Here is a 26004-nt window from a genome sequence, read left to right as displayed (position 1 = left end):
GACATTAGTCAGACTAACACATCTAAATGTACTTCAGTTGTCCAGTTATAGTCAGATTAAGGCAATAATTATTTTTTTTCAAGTGTCATGTAAACCTACTAAGCATAAGACACTGCAAATCTAACCTTGTTTGATCAAATTTTTTGTCTGATTTGTTATTACAGGACTTTGTGTGGAGAGCCACTTCAGATGCAAAGAAAATTGGTCGGAATTATCTCATTAAAAACAAAGCAGGCAGAAAATGCAGCGTGCACAGGTAAAATGTTAACCTTTAGTCAGAGCGTGTAGGCAACACCAAGATCCCGACATATGTGACTCCAGTCCATCATTTGAAGGGCATCGTCCTTTGATGCATGCATAATGAGGTGACACTGTGTAAAAGGATAACAGACGTACTTGGACATGGTCGACATAATCAGATTGTCATTGCAGATGGATTAAAGTCTCGCTATCGCAGCAAAAGAAGAAAAAAAACACAGAGCAATAAAATGGGGACTGCTCTTTAAAAATGTGTGTAACAGCCTGCCCTCTTTGTAAAGCTCCTTTCAGATGTCTCTGGTGCTCGCGCTGAATCTAAATGCTCAAAACCACTTAAGCAATATACCCCAATGTTTTAAGGGAAATTCACTCTTGGGCATGAATCTTTTCCAACAAGCTATACTTTCCTATTTCTGCCGTGGCTTTTTCCTTCTTCTCCTTCTAAACTAAGAAGGTTTGTCTAGTACCCATCTGATGTTTTCCATTACAGCAGCTCCGGGTCCTGAGGGACAGACCAGAGTGTGGTAAACAACAGTCAGAGGCTCTAAGCTCACTCGGTGTGGCGTTAAGCTGGCCCACAAGGCCCATGAACGAGTACAAGGGGATGCAAATCAGAATAAACAACTACTAAAACAATGCTAAAACTTTACATTGCACATAAACAATGTCACACTCCCGTATGCCGGTTGATACTTTGCTCGATTTAGTTCTTTGAAAGCTTCAGCAGATGTTGTGCAGGTACATAAGGCCGTGTGGAGGGCTGCATATGCTGGAATACATAAACATCTACAGTAGCGGCAGCAGTTAGGTGTATTTTTAGCCAACCTGTTGTCATGCAAAGAAAAGATTTAATGTATTCATTCAACCCGCTGTCACTCAGGGTTTTCTCCCGCAATTATTTAACTGTGACCATTAGTAGTGTCTCAGGAGCAGCAGGTTCCTGAATGTCACCAATTTGTTGATAATAAATTATTTGTGACATATATGTTCAGGTTGAAATTTAATGGCTTCATTTCCAGCCGTCTTTAGCTGTCAGTATGCACAACAGAACCTTGTAGATTTTATGTTGGACTAGTAACAAGGAAAGAACTATGGCTAATAGAGCGGCCATTGCAATATAAGATTACAGGAATGTCCAGTAAAATACATACATGTAAATTGGGGTCCCTGCAGACCTCCAGGCTGCTGACATCAGCACCTTTGCAAGGACACTGAGGACACAGAGCTTCAGGGAACTGAGGTGGAATTTAGGCGACAGATCACAGTAGTCGCGTTTCTATCAATAAATTTCGATGCGCATTTTGAAGGTTCGCATGAGAAAAGCTTGATGGAAACACAATACACATACAAAGTTTAGTTTATTTTAGTTTGAGGTGTTTTTTTCGCCTTTTTCTAAAAAATATTTAATGTGCTAAGTGGGAGATGGAAACGATGTAGTGGACAATAAACTCACATGACTGTTTCTACCCTGCCGGTCAAGTGGACATGAAAGAACAATTATAAGTTGCCCAACTGAATCAAATTCCTGAAGACATATTTTCTCTCATGGGTGGCCAAAGTTGTCCGACCAAAGTATGTTTATGCAGCTTTGTTTATTCTCTTTAAACCGATTGATGGAAACATTCCTAATTTATTACGTGAACTGAAGGGAAGTTTAATGACATTTTGCTTCAAAGTTAGATTTGACTTTAATGGAAACGCGGCTAGTGTCAGATCTATGCAGAACAACACCAACATCACTGTCAATATGATAATAACATCCAAAGCAAAGGTGTCACTCTCTGTGGTTTCTGTAACATAAGAAATACAGCAGCAGGCAGGCAGAAATGCATTTCCTAAGCTCAGTCCTTAAAGTGGTCCAGGACGCAAGAATATGGCCATATGCAGCCCAGAATACCCCTGAATGTGATCTTAGCAATCAGATCTCAAATGTATTCTCACTGCCTTGAGTGCGATCACACCCTAAAGCTGTCCTCTTGTGATCAGATCACCCAGAACATGTTAATACAAAGCGTGAACTGGGCCCCAGAGACCCTTCAACAAACCTGTAAGTGCAGAACGCTACAATCGATTTTTCACATGAAGACAGAGCTAATTTCATAATTTGAGGTAATAACTCAAACTGGTGTCTGTACATACTGTTAAGATGGTGAAAAATGTCCCTCTAATTTATTTAGAAATGATTTATTTTGTTTTGTTTGGCTCTGTGTAGTTACCCTTGGGCTATCAATTCAAAGTCGAGCCTGAAAACAACTGCACTGCCAAAGGATGCACTCTATATTAAAATTAAGCTTGAAGCAATGTTTCTGACTTCCACATATTACTTTGAGAAGCTACTTGAGGGTTTACCTTCAAACCTACAGCTACTACCACCACATTTCACACTGCACAGCTCCTGTGTCTAATGGGAAGTTTGCACAGCTTAAGATTATTCCATGTATGCATGTTTAAATGTGCATACTTATCACTTTCTCATACTCTGCTGTCAATTTCTCTGTTTTGAAATATGGAGATGTATGCAGAAACTTCACTGCAAGTATTCTTGGCAAAGATCCTCCTCGTGTGGTTAAAAATTGTTGTCTGGTGGTATTAAGCGTCAGAAAGGCAGCAGGTTGTAGCTTTGTTATTTTCAACTTATACGCACGACAAGTCAAAGACTCGTTCTCTCTGCCCCCGAGGACCAGACCTGCTCACAAAGCTGTATCCATCAGCAACGTTACGGAGGTGTCGTGTTATCACCTGCTGGAGTGCACCCCCCCTCCCAGACGTATGCTAATTGCACCACTGTGACAACACTTTAACTCCTGGTGGCATAAACAACTCGTGAACATTTTATGAGAAGCTATTTAAGGCATAAGAGCTTTTTCAACCCTGTGGAGCAGACTAACCCACTATGTTTAAAACATTGATGACTTTCCTTCCACATCAATGAGTCCGTTCCATAGTCCTTCCTCTGAAATGCAAAGCACAAGTGAAGTCTTGAAAAAAAAAAAACGTGTCATGCCACGTTGTATATTTAAAAAGTTCACCCCTTTTTAGTCAATATTAACAACTCGTCATGTAGCTCTCAGTATGTAATATGTGCAGTCATTTTAGTTTCATACTGGAGCATTAGACCGGATATTTTGCTTTTAATTTGCCCCATTCTTTCTTTTTTCCATTTTAGTTTTGTTTAACAAACTAAATGCAAACTGTACATGAACAGAGGACAAATCCTTGGTATCATTAATAAAAAGGGAATGCCTCTTCCTCTTTATAATGAAAGCTGAGCTCTGCAACCTGCTGATCTGAAACCTTGCCAGCGTTACTCTGCATCTCTGCCTCCTGACTATAAAAATGTAACACTCACGGTGAAGAGAAAAGCCTTCACATTCACATTTTAGATGTTTTACCTCTTATACGAGATGACTCAACAGTGAAATGCAATTTCCTCTTTAACAGTAAAAGCCGCCACAGTTAAAAGTGTAAGGGTCAAAGCCACTGCGTGCTGACAGGAGTAGCAGGAAAAAATGCTCCTGTGTGACTTGAATTATCACATTCGACAGAAAGGTGTTAGATGGAAAAATACAGCAAGGTGGAAATGTATTACATTTTTAAACAAGACAGGAACATTTTTTCAGTGCAGGTATAGGAGGCAGATATGGGATGGGGGGTGTTAACCACTGAGCATCTATCTTGTAGCTCACTACAAACACATCTGACAGCACATGAATAGACTGTGCTGGGTGTTCAAGAAATCTAACAGAACAACCAAATCAAGTCACGTCCAATTTATTCATAAAATGCTGCCTGACACATTCATCACAAACCACTTTGCAGAGTACAAAGAACGTACTGTAAATACAAATTAAAACCATGTAAATATACTGCATCTGGAATATTCTGCAGCTTGTTGTTCAAAAAGATGGCTGTCATATATAGTGCCTGAAAACAATTATCCACCTACCCATTATGGTCTTATTTTTTTATGTTTTACAAATTTGAGTCACAACAAATTCACCTCTCACACTCATCCAAGAGAGAGAAAAAAGTCTCTTTGAATTAGTAAAAAAAAAAAAATCTCTTTAAAAACATCAAATCTTAATTTATGCAAAAAAAAAAAAGCTCTATTATTTCTGTAAACACTTTGTTCTGGGACATAAATTACAGCCATTAATCTCTCAACTGAGATTTCTGATGCAGTATAATGACATTTTTTTATTCCTAATAATTGCATGTTTGGTTCAAACGCACCAACAAATATATTTATTTGTGGATATTATCCGATTAAGCAAGATATGAGCAACTGTACTGTTTCCTACAAAGATTATTTTAGTTTTTTTCCACTGCACAAACCAAAAGCATATATTCAAGATTGTAAATCGTGTTTAAACATTTTAGCCATGAGCATCACCTTACCCATGTTAAGGTCACATAATGAGACTATAACAACTGAATCAAAATTGCTTAAATTTGTTGATAAAGACCATGAGAGATGATTCAAAAGGATTAGATAAATGCCAGTAATTGGACATTAATGAAGGTTACGTTTCTCTTGCTTTGACTTCACATTAACCTCATCAAAAAGCTTTTATTTTTTTATTTTTTATCATTAGCAAAAAGAAACGTAGTAACAATTAAGGTAATATGAGCAGGTTTCTCATTTTCAATTGACAGTGAAGATCACTTTCACCTGGAAGCCACCTGTGAAAAATGAAACCTTTGGCTTTGTTCTGGTTAACCTCTTACTCACTCGCCCTTTTCCATGGAAAATAACAAAAGCTTGAATTTACGTACCCAAAATGCATTAAAATAGCTACTCAACCCTGAGACTATAATGCATTTATCTGGTTTCCTTTGATCGGTATATGAATCCAAATCTATTTCTATTTCCGTTCCAGAGTGAAAGGATTGCAATGACTGAAAATCTGATTTTCATCCTCTCTGTGGCACAACTTGTTCTTATATTTACAAAGTTTATATCTGTACAGTACTGTTAAAATGCTTGATAATAAAACATAGTTTGGAGAACATCAGATTACAAAACAGATTCAACATTCATATCTTCTATAAATAGATGATTATGAAATAGGTCTTTTTTATATAATTATGCAATGGATCGCTCCCACCGGCGGTGTTCTCAGAATTAAAAAGTTATTGTGCTCTGAGAGTCAGTAAGTCAGGAAAATAGTGTGATTACTCTTTTCGAGCCAATCGATCATCTGATTGCATAACATCAATTATCAGAGCTGGAATTTCAGAGATAAACATGTTCATATTTTAAGTGTAGTAATTTACTATTTGATCCGGTATTTGGATGAAGTATTGTAGTTTTTGAAAAATGTGCAGTAAATAGATGATACCTGTTAATTGAAAGCATCACATCTTATTTAATCATCATTTCTTTTTTTCTGCTGCTTTTCTGATTCTATCCACAGTTCATGAAGAGTATTAGGCTGCTTCCCATCACTCTGGCTTCTCAGCCAATCAAATGTGATTACAGATGCAAATTAAATCTGTGAGTGTTATTTGTAACTTGCTTAAGGATTTTAATAGTTTATCCTAATTAAATTCAATTTATTCAGGGAATAAAAAGATTCATATTTATTTTCAAACTCTAACCATGGCACCAGCTTTTCCACCTTTTTCATTTTAAAGATATAATGATAAACTTTAATCCCTCCACCTTATCCCTTTAAGCAGGTAAAATACAATTCCTACTTTTGATTCAATAATTCTGAACATCCTATTGCTCAGCTGGGCGTTATTTTTTTTTATTACTTTTAAGCTCTAGAAGACACAATGTGGCTAAGACATCAGCTAATGGAAAAAAAATCTGCACTGCATATCAATCAGTCTAATGTGCACCTGCTTTTTACTGGCTTACTTTACTTGTTACTTTCTCCTGTTATATTTTGCAATATAACTCTTACATGTGCTCCAGCAGACACTAGAATATTAACATTTATTCAATTTTTGCATTGCCTACGTAGAGATTAGGCTGGAATGGAATCGATGTTGCTGAAAATGCAGCAAAGTCATTATAAAATAAAATTTCAATTTCAGTAACAAGACTGAAAGTAATGTGTTACTTCCACCCTCTTACAGTATGTGTGTGTGTGTGTGCTGCTCCCTTGCTGAGTGTGTGTGCTCGAGAGTGGAGATGAGAGCACCTGGCAGCCACTTGGCAACTTTCCGTCCCATTTCATTCCCTCGCCTAATGACTGAACGTGGGCCCGGCTCCTCTCTCATTCTGTCCACATCAGGATGCAGCACTGAGAGCATTTCCACCAACAATCCCATTTATCAGAGATTGCCGACTAATTGTAAGCACCCCACGCTACTCCCATTACTACTTCACATTACAGTGAGCCATCCTGTTGGGAGGCAAGCCCAACAGAAAGCTGGGCAGGTTTTCTTCCTCTTTTCTAGTAGCAGTTTTAAGATGATTGTGTGACTGTATTTATATTTTTAAAGGGACAGTCCACCCCAAAATACAAAAAATACATTTTTCCTCTTCCATGTATACATAGAGGAAAAATATGTGCTATTGAGCAATTTAGATTGTTTTAGTTTGAGTTTAAGAGTGTTGGAGAAATAGAGTTGTCATCCTTCTCTTAAATATAATGGAACTATGGCACTTTTCTCGTGGTGAAAAAACAAACAAACTTGGAAATGGACTGCACTTATATAGCGCGTTTATCAAAAGCACTTTACACTACAGACTGCGCTCATTCACACACATTCATACTGGTGGCCAAGGCTATCCTATAGTGGCCACCTGCCACCAATGGGAATTCTCACACACCGATGATTGCAGCATCGGTGGGCCATTTGGGGTTCAGTATTTTGCCCAAGGATACTTCATCCTGCCACGGTCAGGGATCGAACCACCAACCTTCATATCGATGGGCGACCACTCTACCAACTGACCCACAGCCGCAATGCAAAACAGCAATGTCTCTTTCCATATATAAAGATCCTGTTAGTCAAGATAACCCACAGACCTTGATGTGAGCAGTTTTATGTAACTACATCTCAAAAGAAAATAGTTCCTACTGTGAATTTTCTTGAATATCCGGACCATGGCTTCTGGGAAGAGACATTGCTGTTGAGTATTTTTTCTGGTGCTTTGAACTTGACAAGCTGATCTTCAAGACAAAAACAATCTATATTGATCAACTTCAGAAATACATATGTAATGTATTTTTGATTTGGGGTGATCTGTCCCTTAAAAGATCCAATATTATATATTCATTATATTGAATACAAAGATGAATAATCTCTCACAAAAGTCAGAAAACATGTCAGATTCAAGGATTTTCTTTTGAATAGTGTTACGATTAAGAAAATGATCTTTGATTCAAGGATGAAATCAGAATTATGGCCCGATATGCTGGTTGCTCATAATGATCCCAGCTGCATGTTTGTGTCCTTGTAAAGCATTTAATTTAAATATTTAAATACAATGTTACTGTTATAGATGTTACTTATCTGTATTTATTATCTGCAACCACGGATTCATTTGGCTCAAAGTTACTTGTTGAAACAGATTTTTGGAAAACTTTTCTGTTATTTGGCAGTCAATAGTGTTTTATGACATTTAATGCCAACATTTGTCATCAGTTAGCTGTTAAAATGCATGGTCCTGTGCTGCAGCAGACATGATTTGCCATCACAGTAATGGCGCTGCTGCTTCAAGGCTGAACACCACAAAGCTAGGTTAGATTTGTCTGAAAGATCAAGGCTGATTCATCACTTTTCTGTGTCCAGCAATCAAATAGGAATATTTTATTACTAGTCACTTTTATTCCAAAGTGATTTTATGAAACTCTTGAATAACCATGATTTCTGAAAAGACATGCTGTTGAGTTTTTATGGTATTTTTCTTCTGGTGCTTTGAGCTCGACAAGCCGATCTTCACAACATCAAAAAATCTAGATTACTAATTTAAAAAAAAAAGTATGTTGTTTTGATTTGGGGGTGATCTGTCCCTTTAAAGATCTAATATTGGGATACAAAGATGAATAATCGGATTTTCTTTAGAATAGTGTTGAGGGTTAAGAAATTGTCTTTGATTCAAGGCTGAAATCAGAATTATGGTATTCTGTTGGGTATGCATTGTCTAGTGTTGTTCCACAGATTAATCAGGAGTAGGTGTAGCTTTATTTTGGATTTTATTAACTTATGAAACAGACAATTGGGTCGTTGGTTAATCATAAGGTTAGCAATTCGATCCCTGGCTCCTCTCTGTAAGTCGAAGTGTTCTTGAGCAAGACAATGAAGTTGCTCCACTTTAATCTCAGTTTAAGACATGTGCGACATAAAGAAAAGTTGAGGTACAATAATGAACGATTCAGTGACATTGGAATGGGTGAATGAGAGCTGAATTGCAAAGAAGGTTGTTGCTACACAACGTTGAAAACCAGGCTCAAGTAGCTGAATCTTAGTTGAATACATTCAAAGAAAATAAAAGAGAATACTTTATTTTTGCACAATGAATGGTATAGTGTTTAACCCATATGAACCCAGACCTATTTATCCTCAAAGGAAAATTATGGGGGATATACCACAGACCAAGTGGACCACATAGAACACATTTATGATGTTTTTAAAAAAAAATACTACCCCTAAATGTCAAAGATCTGTGATGTGACATATATGATACATTTGGCGTTTATTGTATTTATGTTTATGATATTTCTTGTTTTAAAATAAAAAAAAAACTAGATACATTTTCTGCTTAAAGAAACACAAATGTGCCTTTTTGTTTGCATCTCCATAACATATATCAAAATTGTGAGTTTATTTTGTTCAGTTCCCTATTAACAGATTAGAATTGTTAAATGGGTTTAAACTTAGCCTCGTAACAAAAATAAGCTTTTAGAAATTAGCTACTTTTTCACATCTTGTTTCCAGTCACACCCACATTTTGGAGAAGTCACATGACTGTCACATGACCACCACCCCAGGGTGTTGAGTATGTGTTGCTTAGGGACTTAATGAGTTAAGGTGAAGCATAAAGCTGAATATGGGAGATTCTAGAAGATTTAAAGGATTTGTCACATGGGTGTCACCATGGGTTCTTATGGGTTAATTTCATCTGACCATTTAAAAGTTATTGTAAAATTCAATGCTAAACAATCCCTTCCAAAGCATAAAGAGCTCTTTGAAATTTCAAAGTAATATCATCGTGTGAAAATGAAGGTTAATAACAAATAAGCTACACAGAATTCTCACAATATAGCTGCTTCTGTCCCAGAATCAAGCACTTTCTAAGGTTTCTATGTCAAACTATTTGATCACAAGCGTTATTGTGAAATATTAAAAACATTAGTACATGTTCTCTGGTGTTTTGATGAGTTACCTGGTTGCTCATAATGATCGCAGCTGCATGTAGGTGTCCTTGTAAAGCCTTTAATTTTACATTAGTCAATTTTGAATGCATAATGTTAATCATCTGTGTTTATTATCTGCAACCACTGATTGATTTGGCTGAAAGTTGTTACAGTGAAACAGATTTTTTGGTAAACTTTTCTTGTTATTTTGCAGTCAATAGTGTTTTATGCCAATATCGACAATTAATGCCAACAATTGTCATCAATTGGCTGTCAAAATTAGCCGTTGTCCATCCTGTGCTGCAGCAGACATGATTTGCCATCACAATAATAGCCGTGCTGCTACAAGGCTGCACACCACAAAGTGATTGTTTGTTTTGCCTGTAAGATCAAGGCTGTATCATCACTTTTTTGTGTCCAGCAATCAAATAGGAGTACTTTATTAGTACTAAAGTGCAAAAATAGAAAAGAAAACCCAGAATCACCAAAACAAAAATAGGACAAGAACTGACTTGTGAAGAGATTAAAGCCCATGATGCTCCTTTCTGACAAAAAAAAAGCAAAATATATATATTTTTGCCATGATGAAACACATATAAGTACATCTATGATTTCAGCTCAAGAAAGAACATAAGAAAACAAAATTTGCAGTCGTGTTTTTTCCCGGCAAACTGCAGCAATAAGCCAAACCCCCTGCTGAGAACAAGACGATACAACAAGAGAGTCTACTGTCAGTCAAATCCACTTTTATGTCTCTACATGCAAACAGTGTTATCCACAAAACAAAAAAAGCAGCTTTGAAATATAATCTGGAATCTGAGTGTGTTAGAGACACTAAGGCCTTTGCTGTTTTCGCTCATATGGTGTGTTGATGCTTCCTAAATTTACCCGAATACTGTCTTAGATATTAAAGCTGTTGTCACTGCTGTGAGGCAAATTATATCAAGCTGCTGGGAGAAATTGGATAAAGACTTCAGATAAATCTTAAAGAATTCATTCTTGTATTATATGCGGCAAAATTTAAGAAGTCACTTTCATTTTGGACATTAATTCACAATAGAATAAAGAAATATATCCATGTGAAAGAGTCGGGAGTATCTCTTATGGTGATATTTCCTGTTTGGACACAGATGCGGCCCCGCTGTTCAGTAAAAAAGGTACATTAAAGATAATCTTGGCTGAGAGCAGGAGCTGTCCTTCAAGATAATGTTCCTTCCTGTGATTACTGTGTTGACCTTCAGATGGAAAAGAAGGGACTGCTATTGCCAAGCCTTCATCATTATCCACTGTAAGTACCACGGGTTCATACAGATCACTAAGAATTATTGATGAATCTCAATTAGATTCGTCTCACTCCATTTAATTCTACATATTCAGGATATGGTTTGCCAAAAATTATGGGTATCAACATCCTGGGAGTCATTTATACGCTGAAGATGAGTGTTGCTGGTAATATTGTTGATCTTGCTAAGTGTGCAGCACGTTATGCTTCCTTTGGCAGTACTGATGATCGCCATGACACCTATCACTCTCTTTTTTACCCTTGTGCGTGTTATTATTTTCAAATAAGCAGTTTAACGTCCTTTGCAAGTTCATTAAGCAATTCAAAGAGCTGAAAATAAATTGCATGCCATAACCGTATACTACGGTAAAGGCTCATAAATGTTATTATTATAGCCCAGGACAGTCAATCAGTCAATGTTTTTACGAGCATTAATAACTCTTCTCAGAGCCACGAGCCAGACAACTATGATTTGAACCTTTTGTGTCATCAGGATTCAAAGTCTGTAGAAAAAAGTAACTCATACAAGCACACAAAGGCTTTTTTTTTTTTTTTGCTGGACATAACGGTGAATTTCCTCCTCTTATTTGGTTTTCAAAGGACTCAAATGCTCCACAAGTCCACAAATCAGTCTTTCATTGAATTTCAGCAGATCGACTCCAAAGTACTTAAGTAGATGCACTCTTCTGTTGACTTCTTTCACTTTAAAGAGAGAGCAAAAGGCAATCAGCGAATTTATTTAAAAATGTGTATCCAGCAATTAGAGCTATCCACTTTAATTGCCATTTATAGAATCACTATTTGAACAATAACTTCTTAAAGATAGTAGCTCATTAGAAGTCTGTGCCCAGGCAAGAAACATCTGAGTGAGTACGAAATGGTTCACAGGTTGCGGAGTCCTGCTGGTTTACATCTTAATTAGCAAGTGAATCACACCTGGGACATCAGGTGAGTGCAGTTAACAAGCAGAAAAGATGGAAAACTACTGTGGGGTTACATCACGCTATTCAAAAATCAAGCAAATTAAGAATACATACTGACAGTTTTTGGGTAAACAAAAGAGAAAAAAAAGGAAAAATCAGCAACGGAGGAGGGATCCCCCTCATAGGGATCAACAGATGTCTGATGTTTGTACAGAAGAAATCAACATAATAAAATGACAATAGAGAGGGAGGGGAAGGGCTGAGAGGGGGAGCAAGGGAGACAGAGACTATTCTCCCCTTAAAAATGAAGCAATTTGTTGTTTTTACAAGCAGCTCAATATATATTTATATATTTACATTTTAGACTGTCCTTCCCCGCTCTTTAGTGGCTGTAGTAATTGAGCAGACTGTCCTTCTGTCAAAAACGTCAATATTAGTTGTGTGTCCAAGCAGTGAAAAACCAGCTATATTTACAAATTTCACTGGCTGCTGTAATGCAGCCACCGCCATCTTGCTGACGTAGTAGTGATTGACAGCCAAGCGAAGTTTAAAAGGGCGGATTCCTGTGGTTGGTTAGAGGTTGGGGTGGTGGATGTGTCAAACAAGCAAGCTTTTTTCATATTGTGGCACAAGGAAGCCCTTCAGAATCATTCAAACGAAAGTACTTCTAGATAGTTGAATTTTCCGGAACACATTTAAACATGTTATTAGTAAATTGACATTTACACATTGTTGTAACACTCATGTGAGGACAATGATTCTCAGAAAGAGGACACCGCTGCATAGGACTGATTTTATTGCTATCAATAAGATGTGTCAATCATTTGGAAGTTTGTGGCTGCTATAATTGCAGCTGACCACTAGATGTTTTTCGATACAATCAGGAAGAAGCCTCAAAAGCTTCACAATGCTTCATCCACCCATCTCTAACGTGACCCTTGTAACTTCTTCATTTCCGGAATTCATATACATTTATTTACTGTTTAAACTTGTCACGGGATCGCCTGCTTGGGGACTCTTTTTGTTTGTTATCACCTGTTCATCTGCCTGTCACTAATGCTACCTATACACCAGAAGACTTTGAAAAGATTTGGAAAGACTCCTGCAAGACTATCAGCTCACACCTGCTCACATCTAAAGACAAGTGTTAAGAGTTTTTAGTCCCAGCCTAGTCTCAGACTGAGATTCTACAAAGACTGTGAATCTTGCAGGGTCACTATTTACAAGACTACAACTAGATTTCCTTTAGCATTTTTTACCTACCATGCAATTTTTGTGTGCGCAGTGGTTTGTGTTGAAAAAAAGAAAAAAAAAAGAAGAGAAGATGCCCTCACAAAGCTGAAAAAGGATTTCTGTTTTTCTGAAAAGTTGACTATTTTACAGTAAAAATAGATATAAGGAAGAATAAAGGAAAGGAAACTGTAGAAAAGAATTAATGATATACATTTATGTCTTATTTAATTATAATTTGTTTAATTGAATAATTATACTATCAGCTCTATCAACTTTCATTTAGTTAATCACACATTCATCATCAATTATTTATTACTTATTTATGTATACATTTTAACTGGCTCTGCTTACTGTTCTCTTTACTAAGAAACAGCGCCCCCAAAATCCCGCTTGTGGCCGTAAATATATTACATCTCTATATTTGTATTTAGGACTGAGCTTACTAACATTATTGTGATGATACTGTGATGATAAGTGGTTTTACTGCCGGTCTGGAACCGCTCATCTATTGGTTGTTGATTGTGTTACGTCACTGCGACTTGCGATAATATCAAACATGTTTGATATGATCGCAAACCAAAGACTAGGAAAAGACTGATAAGAAACAGCGCAGATTACTATCTTACACTTAACGATCGGGATGACGGGAGCGCGCTGTGACTCCAGTAAGACTCCTAGATTTACTAAAGACTTTTAGTTTTTTGTCTGGGACTGGGAAAATCGTTTGGTGTAAGCCCAGCATTAGGCTGCGTTCAGACTGCAGGCAAATCTGATTCAAATCAGATTCCGACTCAAATCCGATTCTTAGGGCTGACTGTCCACACTGTTTTTAGCAAGTGGCTCTGTTCAGACTGGGCCACATTATTGATCTGACAGGTTGCTATAGTAACGGCATCAGAGCGTCTGAAAAATCGTATTTCATGTGATTTGTGACTGTTCAGACTTCAAAAGAGCCTTCCAGTTCCAATCTGGAACTGATTGGAACTGGACTGCAGCTCCCCTGCAATCACTTCATTCCCCTCACCTGTGCTTCCCCGCCCACTTCCACACCTGGCCCTCATTATCCTCATCAGTTTCCCATTCAAATACTACCCATTCTCATTCACCCTCTGTCAGATCGTCATGCCACAAGCCCTGCTCTTGTCTTGCCAGTATTGTTTTGCGCTGCCTGTGTCTTTCCTGTGACTTCTGCTAGAGGATTTTTTGGCCTCTCTCCCTCAGTTTAGTTCGCTTTTTGTTTGCTGCCTAAGTTGTTTGCTGCTTTAAATAAACTTTGTTTTTTGGACACTGATTCATGCTTTTGGGTTTAGAGCTTTCTGTGTCTCCACAAAACTGTCTTTTATACCACCTTACCAGAAGTTTTTTTTCCCTTAAACTAATGTCAGTAGTTTTACAACATAAATTGACAGAAACTGCAGTCTTTTTTTTTTTTTACAACCGCAGACCGTACGTGTGTATTTTTAGAACATGCCGGTGTACAGAGGGCCCGCGAACCGCGCCGAGGTACTGACACATGATCTCTTCTGCCCTTTATGTTGGAGGACTTGCTGTTGTTGAAAATGACGCAGATGCGGAGTATAAAGCACAAAAGTTGCACTTCAGGTGGATGGGTCAAACAAACTCTGGAGAACCTCTTTCATGTCCCATTTGAAAACAGTGAACAATGTGATTCAGACATAATTTAACTTCCGTGCATACGTTTTTACGTAACTTCCAGTAGTCATGTCATCCTCATAACTTCTTCACTTCCGGATTAATGTGCATTTATTTACTGTTTAAACTCTCTCTTTTTTAACTCCTAACCAAGAAGTTTTTTGTTTCTAAACCAAGCTCAGTGGTTCTGTAGCCTAAATTCAGACAAACTTCAGCCTTTTTTTTCCTCCAACCTAAACGACAGAACAGACCATGTCAATAACACCCATAACAAGTCCTATGAGTGTTTGCAGAGTGTTCTAAAAATAGCACACATCATTATATGTACACGTACAGGTCTCGGTTGTCAAAAAAGCTGCAGTTTCAGTGAATTTAGGCTACAAACCACCGATACTGAAAAAGTTGAAGTTGATTAGAAAGCTGTTTACTTCTGTTTTTACATGGGACACACACCCCGTTGTCCTGGATGAAAGTCTGCTGTTTGCCCGTTTTTTGTACCAGCGTAACGCTCATATGGGTCGTTTTAGGTGGTATTGACAGACGACCAACTCTTTCATTTAGATTGGAAATCTTGTTAACAGAGAAGAGAGAGAGAGACAGAGATGCACAGCACCAACAATAGCAGGACTAACACTATAATGATATCTGTGACTAATGACAGTACTAATGGGAGTGAATATAATAGAATCGACATTGTAATATCAGTAATAGTGGCAGTAACAATAATAATATGATATATAACAACACAAGTATCAGTAATATTAGAAAAATGACTAAAAATGAGAGTCAGTGTTCAATTTACCTTTTTTTGGGGGGGGGATTTTGCAGAGTAGTTCATAATATTAATATTAACATATTTGAACTGTTTTTGACCAAAGGAATAACATTTATGGATTTTGAAAACCACCATAGTCTCCTTTTAATGCTTATAACATAAACAGCCACATTCTATTTTTTCCCAGTGGGCTGGAGGATAAAGTAAGTAAGTTTCCATAGGTATGAAATCTTAAATTATCATAGACTGATAAGTGTGACAAGCCTTCAAACTCAAGGATGTAATCACTTGAACCGGGGTTCTTAGATTGTATTTTATCTTCTCACCAGTAACTATAACAACACGCCCACACAGAGCGCCCCTCTGTGATTATTTTCAGTGCAGTGTTTTTGGACTCAACACCTTTTTCTAAGGAAGAATCATCAAAGTGTCTCAAAAGGTCTCTCAAGGGAGGGCTGGAACAAGTTGTGAACACAACATTGCCATATCATAACCTTTTAATTTACCATAGAAGTTTTTAAATAAGTCACCAAGTGGTCACCAATTAAAACATTTTAGAAATCACCATCTGCTATGAACACAGTGTGATTAGCCTTATTGGAACACAAATGCAGGAGCACATTTTTAACAATAACTATTTATATTTTGAGCTCTAGTCCATTGTAAAATACATGTTCTCTGTCATAAGATCTTTAAAAGTTCCTAAAGTATATGAGTCATATACATGTAGTGTACATATATGCTAAATTTGCTGTTTTATTGCAAATTTTCTCCTAAACTTTGCCTTAACTTACCTCAACTCATTACTGTCCTTAACACGCATTCATTAACTATCACAGAAGTCATCATGAAATCATGTGGTATAAATTAAAGGTTTATGGTTTTCCATTTAGGCAATAACTAAGCATCATTCAGAGATCAGTGGCCTTTATTAAACACAACTTAGTGGATGATTATTTCTATACAATTGGAGAAAGACAGGTAGACATCCAAAAGTAATGTCATATTATGTTATTGAGATCATTGTCAGGTCACATTGCTACCAGATAACTTAGGAGCTATATCCAAGGATTTGGACACTCATCCGCACACAAAAAAAATAGATATGAGCAACAATTTAAAACTGAGTGTGGAGACCTTTAGTTCAAACACAGACTAATGCTTTTTGAAGTGCAGTGTGACCATGAAAGGTATAGCCGGCTTTGTCCCCTGAGGAGGTGACAGAGTTGTACTGTAAAGTATTTAGGCCAGACACAACTGTCCTCTTATGGCTTAATGGGTCAAGGAGCATAAGTGGCCTGTAAAGCTAGCCAGAGAAGTCCTGTGGGAATTCTAAAGGAAAATCCTATAGGATCTTCTTTCTTTTTTAACTCGGCAACTCATCTAAGCCTGTCAGCAGTGCTCATAAGCAGATGGTGCAGTGCAGTCCCACAGCCTCTCTTTAAAGACGACTTCTCTCCCTGCCCAGAAACAGACTGCGCACTCTGTGAAATTACAGTTTCTTGATTAAGACCTACTGTATGAAAGCTATTACAAATTAAATTGTAACAAAAAAGTGAAAGGCTAGATGAAACAACAGGGAGTCTTCCAATAATTCTGTGTAAGAAAAGTGCAAGGCAACATGCACCGCTCTTCTGTACGTCTGTGACGAGTTATTAAAAGTGTACCCCGGGCCCAGGGGGTGGTGTGTAATTTTAGAATTAATATACAATTTAGAGCTTGGTGTTTGCAGCCACTGAATTATTCAAATGTGCTTCTGCTATGGTCTAGGGTCTGGTGGGGGGAAGGCAGCTGTTATGCATACAAATTAATATATTATGTCAGTATTTGAAAGAATAGGAGACGACATAGATTAGGGAAACATAAACATTGGCGCAAGGCAACAAAACAAGATGTTTGCTCTTGTGTAGAGTTCAAAAGACTGAAGCATACCAGTGGGGATAGTCTGGGATTTTCGATTGTTATTTAAGAGTGATATTGAAGTCTGTCTGTGGGGAAATCTTTCTTTACTGGCCATATTTGCATGCTTGAAAAAGTCTTTGCCCTTTACTGTGTTATGAGAAATTTGATTAAAATGCAAGATTTTCCTTATACTAACCAAAGTATGCTGTGGGCAGGTGTTTGAAACCTTGAGTTTGGCCATTGCCATCATGTTTTTTTGGAGCTAGAAGTGATGGTATTTGGAGCTGGGAAGGAGTATGCTGAGTTACTATTTAACACTAATGCATCCCTTATTCACATGAACCATGATATTTATTGGGATGATTATTCTGGCTTGTGAATAAAAAACGTTAAAACAAAATATACTTATTGGAAAAACAGAACAGCTGACTTCCTAGAGTGCTTTTTAGCACAAATAAATGCTGAACAAGACACCATCATTACATTTCACCATCATCGTGACCTGTCAATCACAAGCCCCAATGCATAGCTTGGTTTACCTTCTATTTTGCATAGGAGCATCATTTATAAAATAAACATCATGCTGTATGAAGAAGACTTGAAAGTAGTTATTCAGACTAAAACCTCATTAGGGAAATATTTACTGAGGTGATAAATCAAGTGAAAAGTATGTAATTTTCTCATTGGTTTCTATATACTTCTTTTTGAAGCCAGCGCCATTAGAAGGAATGCACGTATAAAGCACTGCTGCATTGGCTTCACTTTTGTCTCCCCTTGACGTCAACATACCTTCAGGGTGTTGATATGTGCAGAGGACGTGTGTACAGCAAAGTTAAAGCAAAAACGAGGAATCACAACTTAAGATTCTCACAGGAGAGAGCTACAAAAGATGGCAAGAATGTCAGAAAGTGTTCTTAAATTGATTCAGTAAACCAACAGCTTTACAAATCTTGTTTTGAGACCGAAACAAAAATGTTTCTCCTTCAGAACCACCAAACTCAATAAAAATGAACTTTAAACAAAAGTTGCAAAAAAACCCTGTTAAAGTCAAGAATATTCATGAAACAAAATTGTAGTTATACACTTTTTTCATAACGATGGTATTGTCACCGAAAAGTAAATTACATTCCTGTGAAAAACAATAAAACAGCATGGAGGATGTCACATTTGTGAAGTTGTTTCACCTCACTGTCATTAGTATGCACTCAAAACGTCATTGAGCAATCAGCTGCAGTGATGTGAACACAAATATGTTTTGTATTGAAGTGATGAGGTTAGACTGCTTTGGCACCGTCCACTGGACAGGTGTGAGCCGACAAACCTGCTCAATCTCTCTCCAAAGCAGATTAGGGAGAGCGTCTCCAGATGTAGGCAATGTGCCGTTTCTAATGTGTCACCGTGTTCCACCATACCTGCAGAGATTAATCTAAAAAGTCATTTATTTATTAAAAAACATTTTTAATTTATGCTGGTTTCCATGTTGTTTTGATTAAGAATAATGGTCTGTCGTATACTTAAAAAAAATGTGATCCGTAGTTTTAGTCCCAACATTTTAAGAATACACAGAAAGTAGAACAACCCTAATTAACCTCTTCTGCTTAACCCCACACTACTAAAGACCCATTTTTGTCTTTTGCTTTAGGGGGAGGTAGCAGGTCAACAGTAATTGCTATACAGAAGTGTTGTACATCATCTGAAAGCTTGGAACCTTAAAATTAATTAGAGATGCAGCTCTGCACTGTTTGTCAAGTTTTGGTAGTTAGAAATCTGTAATAAACATCATGTTTAGTTAGGCGACAATTTTAAAGTTTAAAGTGTTTAAGGGCTGAGAACCTTCTGATAAGCAGGCCATTCTTATGCTGATTTATGTTACACAAGCTGTTTCACAAAACTTTTGGTTGATACTGTTTGCTACACAGATTTGGTGCTAGATTAACTAGACCACTTGACTTAGGGTGCTTTCACAGCCTAAAGTTTAGTCTGTTTGAATCGAACTCTGGTGCGGTTAAATCCTTGTTATGGTAGGTTTGGTTGCTTGTGAATGCTCCAATCGTACCCTGGTGTGCACCAAAACAACCAGTCTGAGACCACTTGTGAGAGGGTCTCGGTCCGTTTCAAAACTACGTTCAAAATTTTGAAACATTCAAAACGTTTCAAAATCTCTAGTGCAATTCGAGTGCACTGTGAACGTAATCCGACCAGAATCCAACACAATTAAAGGAAATGAACCAACACGCAGAGGATTGTAGGATACCTGCGCGGGCATTTTGTGAGCTGTACACAGATAATAGCATATAGATGACATTAGTGTCCTTAAGTTTCATTCTGTAGGCTGCCACTGAGGTCAAGCTCATTTTCATTGCAGAATTATCAGCATATTGCTAAAAAGAGCAGATTGTGGTAGGAGCGCATCAAGGATCACCTTCTCTGATTATACAGCTGTCTGATCGCAGCACATTTTCTGTGGAAATAATGGATCAACGCGTTATTGATGACCCGAAGCCTCAACAGGAGCTTGTTCTGAACGTTTCTCTCCAGATTAGTTTGGTCAAAACACCAGAGCAGGTTATGACCGGTAAATTTAATGGTACTCGCTTTGTGATCGGTTCCAATTTGCTTTGTGTATTTCTGTGTTTATATTCTTCACTGCCTCTTTTTGTTTCATTTGGTCAGTTTACATTTCTGCACTGTGAAACAAAACGAACTAAATGTATCAATTTCACTCTGATTTGAACTAACCAAACAGCCTTGGGTTGTGAAAGCGACCTAAATCTTTGAAGAACACAATTTTAAAAAATCAGCACAGTTATTTGGTATAAAAACATTTTTGTATTTGTAGATTTCTGTAAGAATTAGCGAGTGGATGGCTATTACTTCTTTTCATCCATCATTTCATTGCTCTAAGTTTGTATTTATAACGTTTCATGAGGCAGTTCATTTTGTACACTGAGGTGAGCTGCTATGTGGACTTACAAGTTATGCAATTCCAGGACTGTTTAGGACCCCAGTAGGCTGAAATATTCATATGCAATATTATGCCAAAATAACACTTGTACTGCATGACCAAAGCTACAAAGCCTGTAAAGGAGAGACTTGTGGGTAAACATAATACCCTTTTCATTTAGCTATCTTGATGTCAGAGGTCAGGGTCCCCTTCCCAAAAAGAGCCTTCTTCAGCCTCTGGAATACAGAGAGTTTGCCAAGGACAGAGTTTAAGAGGTAAAAAGGAACATAAATTCAAAACTGTTTTCTTGATTTCTGAATAATCTTCCTTTAGCCTGATATATGCAGAACAAGAATAACTTGTCATTTGTTAATCTAAACAGGGGTTTGCTGCACTGAACACGACCGTAAACAAACCAAATGGTAGTCTCTTGTTTGCACACCAGGCCAGCCCATGTCATCCCTCATAGTAGTGTTGCCACCGCTGACACTTTTTACATGTAATGAGGAAGGTACGATTATCTCACAAAGTTCCATCAGGTATTTCATATTGCTAAATCAGTCTATTTATTCCGTAAAATTGCATTTCACCGGCAGCCCAAGGTCTTGCTGCAGCCTGCATAACAAGCTCAGTTATTGGGGCATGCTCGTTCTGGGACTCCAATTACAGAGCATCCTGGAAAACGGCTGGCATTTGTCTGTCTTTGTCTCTTCCGTGCTGACATTCAGTTAAAGTTTATAGGCCGCCGCATTCCCCCAGTCTATAATTTTTTTTTGTTTTTTTTGTTTTCTCATGTGCACTAAATGTAGGAATATAATATCCATCCATCCATTTTCTAAACTGCTCATCCTGTTCAGGGTTGCAGCACACATTAGGTGAAATACTGGAGCTCCCTGGACAGGTCGCCAATCAATCACAGGGGAAGGAATATTGCAGATAATATGAACACATTCAAACGTCTATGTGTGTATATTTAGGTACAGGACCAGGGTTTTCTTTATTATTCACAAAAAAGGAGCAAAGTACATAAAGAAATCCTTAGCACATCCGGGCACATTTTTAAAAAGATTTGTGACTTGTGGTTTTGCTTTAGGTTATAGACAGAACTGTAATCAATGTATTCTGCAGCAGTAATAAAAACTTGGACTGAATCCCCACCTTCTCTCTACCAGGATTTTTTTGCGCCTTTTTGTAAATATTAAGTGGGTCAGTGAACTCTGCTCAGCTGCTCCTGTGTCTCCTCTCATTTTGGCTCGCTGGATGTCCATTGGAGATGTAGATGGTGACGTAGCTTGTAAAATTGAAGTTTTAACGCTAAATTGACCTCAGTTTCGTAATAATGAGAAGCCTCCAATGTACGGGGTGATGCTTGAATTATTTATGATTTTCTCTACAGTCCGCTCGCCTTCTCGTTATCGGGGCTGGAAATGAGTTTGCTGAAAACTGGCCAAAGTGAGATCTCCCCTCTCGGCTTACAGAACTTGGCGCATTAAAGTGAATCACAGCAGACAGCTGGGGCCGCCCTTTATGGTAATGCACCCTCTACAATTACTGCTTCGACCTTCCCCGGTGAAGAAAAATGGGGAGACGTCCATTTAGCGGCCCTTTCAAACACTTAGTGGCAGACATGTTGGGCAGCAGCATCACCTTTTGCCTGACATTGACTCTTGTTTAGAGGAGACGGAGAAGACATTAGAAAGGTGGCAGGTTGACAGATGAGATGCATCTGTCAAACAGCATGAGGACCATAGCGCATTAATGCACCCACACCGGCCTGTGACATACTGGGAGATTAAGCTGTTGTGCTTAATGGTGCCAACTACAGCTGCAACTAATGGATATTTTCTCTTTACATTAATCTAACTATTGATTCTTTTTTTTTTTTTTTTTTTAATTGACAGTTAATAGTGAAAACGTTCATCACAATTTCCCGGTGTCCAAAGTGACATTTTGAAATTGTTTGATTTGTCAAACCAATAGACACTTAACAATGATCAGTGTTTTTCCAATAATTGGACAGGAAAACCAGTTAAAACTGCCGAGCTCATGTTAAATATGCCAGGTATTTACCAACTGGGAATGAATAATTTGAAAAGTTTAGCTTGAGACCTAATGAGACATTAACTGTAGATATAAAAAGATGTAAATTGAAGCTAAAACAATTTTAATTGTTATTTTATAATTGTTTAAAAAGTTTTTTCTTAAATCACAGGTTACAGTTTCTCAGATGTGAACATTATCAGTATATCTGTGCAGGCAATTAGGTTATTATAACTGCAATTAGGACTGAGCCAATCCGAAAAAATTGCTGACTGAATTTTCTGACGTTTATATTTTTAGTTTTACTTACGTTTACGTAGCTGAATCTTGACAGTACAACATGTTTTTGTAAAAGCTGAGAGTTGAACTTCTCTTGTCGGTATTAATGTTATGAGTTACTAAGATACTGGAATGTATTAAAAATGATCCAAAGCACAAAACCTTCATTCAGATCCATATTACAGACTTACTGAAGTCTATTGGAAAAAAACTTCGGTAACGCTTTATAATAAGGTCTTTAATAACCATTAATTAACAAGTAATAAGGCATTGTTCTCGCTTTAGATCCGGTAGTTGCAAAAAGCATAGTTAACTTATAGTTAACTTATAATAGATGAGCAATAAAGTATATTTTAATATCAATAAGCAAACAAAATAAGATTAATAAAGGCATGGCAAAGACATAATGGGTGGGTCATGGGTGTTTGTAATGCCATTATTAACACTTATATAAGCTTATAAACACACAATAATGTTAATAAGCATCTTGTAAGGACTTACAAGGGCCTTATTACTTGTTAATTAATGGTTATTACAAGGACCTTAATATAAAGCGTTACCAAAACTTCTATTTCTTGCAACTACACTGTAGCTAAACTAATACAAAGTATGCTGTAGCAGCAGAAGGTGGACATACAGTATATCTTTTGTAGCTTCCGTTAAAAACCATAGTTGAGCTGGATCTCTTCCCCGCTCCCGTGACTTGTTCCACACCCCTGCTGTGGACCACTACCCCTACTGAAGCTGAGGAGATGATATGATATTGATGTTGAGGGGTTAAACAGCATGAACCACAGCAGTGTTTTCCTATGTCTGTACAAGCTCTGTCATACATGTTCCACTACAACACATGAATCTGGCATGAAACAAGGTGTATCTCTGCAAACATGTGTCAGCGGCTGGTGAATTCCTATGTGGCAAACTTGGTTTTTGCTGTTTCTATCTAGCGTTTAAAAGTACCTGGTTCAGTGAAAACCAAGAGAGATCACCACGGCAAATGTTTGCACCAGAGCGTGGTTGGTTGACTGTGTTTGATAATATGGTTATCTGGTGAGAACTTCACACTGAGCCAGAAAGAGGAGACGATAGAGTGCTGTGCTCCTAATGGGTTTCCTAGAGTGGAGCTTTTTGTTAGTGGTGCTCTCTGTATCTGTTGTTTTCTGCTGCTTTCTATTAAAAAAAGAAAACTCATAAATCCTTTACACCATGGGTAGTACAAAAGATCCTACAACAGATGTGCTTAAGCCACACTGTGGCCTCCATCAGACAATAACCCTACACCTAACCTGCATCATTTACAACTCTAGTTGTGTAAATTGCATGTCGCTGGAGAGAAAGGAATGAGAAATGAAAACTCACCCTTTATCCTCAAGCTTTCAGGGATCCCATCCTGCAGGAACAAGAGCAAAAAGAAAAGGGAGACAAGATCAGAGTTATGATAAACCACAAGATCAACAATGTGTTTCCATTTAGCTAAGGGAGTGAAATCCTGCTTGTACCATAGAAATTGTATTCTTCAGACCACTTAATGCATTAGCCACCTCTCTTTGCAAACTGATATCATATTTCAGTGCAGGTGTGACGTTAAGGTCCAAGGATTTCACTCTGAGAGAACTAGTTTAACAAAATGTATTGTGCTCTGTTTGAATGGCAATTAACGATGCACTGATAAGTCATACATTAACGTGCCATTACATTAAGTGGTAATTTGCCTCAATTACATGCACAATGATAAACCTTTCAGCTAGTTACACACAGTCACATCCCTGATGGTTTCAATATGTGCATTAACATTTCATACACAAAAGGATATTACAAGCATTGCATGAAAAACTGAATGAATGTCAATTAAAAGAATACAACCCCTTTTAAAGAAAATTGTAAAACATTAAGAGCAGAGATAGAAGTGCAAGATAGAAGGGCAAGACAGATGGTCACTGTTGGGAGTGGAAAAAACATTCAATTAAGTATCTTAATTTGCTCTTGAGTTGATTTTTTTCAATTCCTGAGTTGATGTCATTCAAATTTGCTTCATTTTTTTGTCAAAAAGAAGGTGGAAGGACATAGACTGTTCATTCTACATGAACATTTCATTTCCCACTTTTCTATGCAGTTTACGTATGATGCTGCTGAAATCCGTCAGAAAGACTGACTGACGTGCTGTGCACTGTTTTTAGAAATATGCCTCAGGCTGTAGAAGTGTACCATTCAAGTTTTTCCCCATGGTCTAGCGTTGGAAAAGTAAACACAAATCGAATTAAATCATAATATCAAATCTCAAAGAATATCAGTACATAGTGATAGAGTAGAACTGTAAGAAAAGCATATAATTCCAGCCATGTTCATTATGAGAATTTAAGATTCAGTTGAAGGCAGTATTTTTCCCATTGTTTATATTTTAGGATTATTTAAGGACATTATTGAATTCTAACTTAATATTTTTCTCCTTCTAATTAGAAGTAAATTATTTGCTTCTAAAGTATAGAAGCAAATAACCATGACCCCTTGAGTAGGTGCACTATAAAATGAGCTGCATTTACAGCATGCATAGTGATGATGGTGGTAGAAAACGCTGTTATCAGGACTACTATTCTGAATAGCTGCCCTCCACAAAAACCATGAATACGAAAGAAAGAGGCATAAATATTTGATTTCTCTACAGTGGAATCTGCATAGCTCATCCTTCTCGCTCTTGTACAGGAAATTCAGACTCTCTAGCAGCTCCAGCACGGTGGTGTTATGGAGAAGATGCATTATGCAACAGGTCTACAATCAATAATGAACAGTGGTCCCTGGCTGCCTACTGAAAATAGCAGATTACAGAATCCCTGTGTTTGCACAGAGAATATGCATACTGTGTATTTTATAACTGAAATATGCTTTATTTAATTCTAAATCAAATACTAAAGTATGCAATGTATTTAAAGTATTTTGCACATATATGGGTAATTGTATCTAAGAGATCTCACAAAAAAAATTACTTTTTTGGTTACTATCTGTGCCGTTTTCTCCATATTGTCCTTTTCATATTTTCATTTAAGACTGTAGTGAGTCTGTTCACTCATTAATTGCTGCTGTTGCTAATGAGACCCTTATAAAAGGCAATAACACCCAGATGAGCAATAATACACTTAAAACAAGTCCTGAGTTGAATGTAATGTGTTCTCTAAATAAAACTGTTGGTGTTTATGCACTGCAGCTGAAAGGTGACAACAAAATACTGCCATGTCAGTTATAATAAATCTTAAAGCATCAAGAAACAACTGCCCATAAAACACTTCCAGAAAAGCAATAATTCCCTTCTGGGTAAATCTTTAGGGCTCGTAATTAACTTTCCGATAAACTGATTGATTAAGCATACCATCAAATGTCAGTATATATGGTAGAAATTGCAGGTC

The 26004-nt window shown here is 37.4% G+C and overlaps 1 protein-coding gene across 1 annotated transcript in view; it reads right to left on the bottom strand.

Annotated features, from left to right (window-relative positions):
- The window catches only part of fstl5 (follistatin-like 5), a 210628-nt gene that overhangs the window by 147999 nt on the left and 36625 nt on the right, over positions 1-26004 (bottom strand). The window contains exon 3 of the mRNA XM_059345975.1: positions 23966-23996. Within this exon, the coding sequence (XP_059201958.1) occupies positions 23966-23996 (31 nt within the window). The remainder of the gene's footprint in view (positions 1-23965; positions 23997-26004) is intronic.

This window comes from Centropristis striata, chromosome 12 (assembly GCF_030273125.1).
Source record: "Centropristis striata isolate RG_2023a ecotype Rhode Island chromosome 12, C.striata_1.0, whole genome shotgun sequence".
Lineage (NCBI taxonomy): Eukaryota > Metazoa > Chordata > Actinopteri > Perciformes > Serranidae > Centropristis > Centropristis striata.
This window is presented reverse-complemented; position numbering and strand designations above follow the sequence as displayed.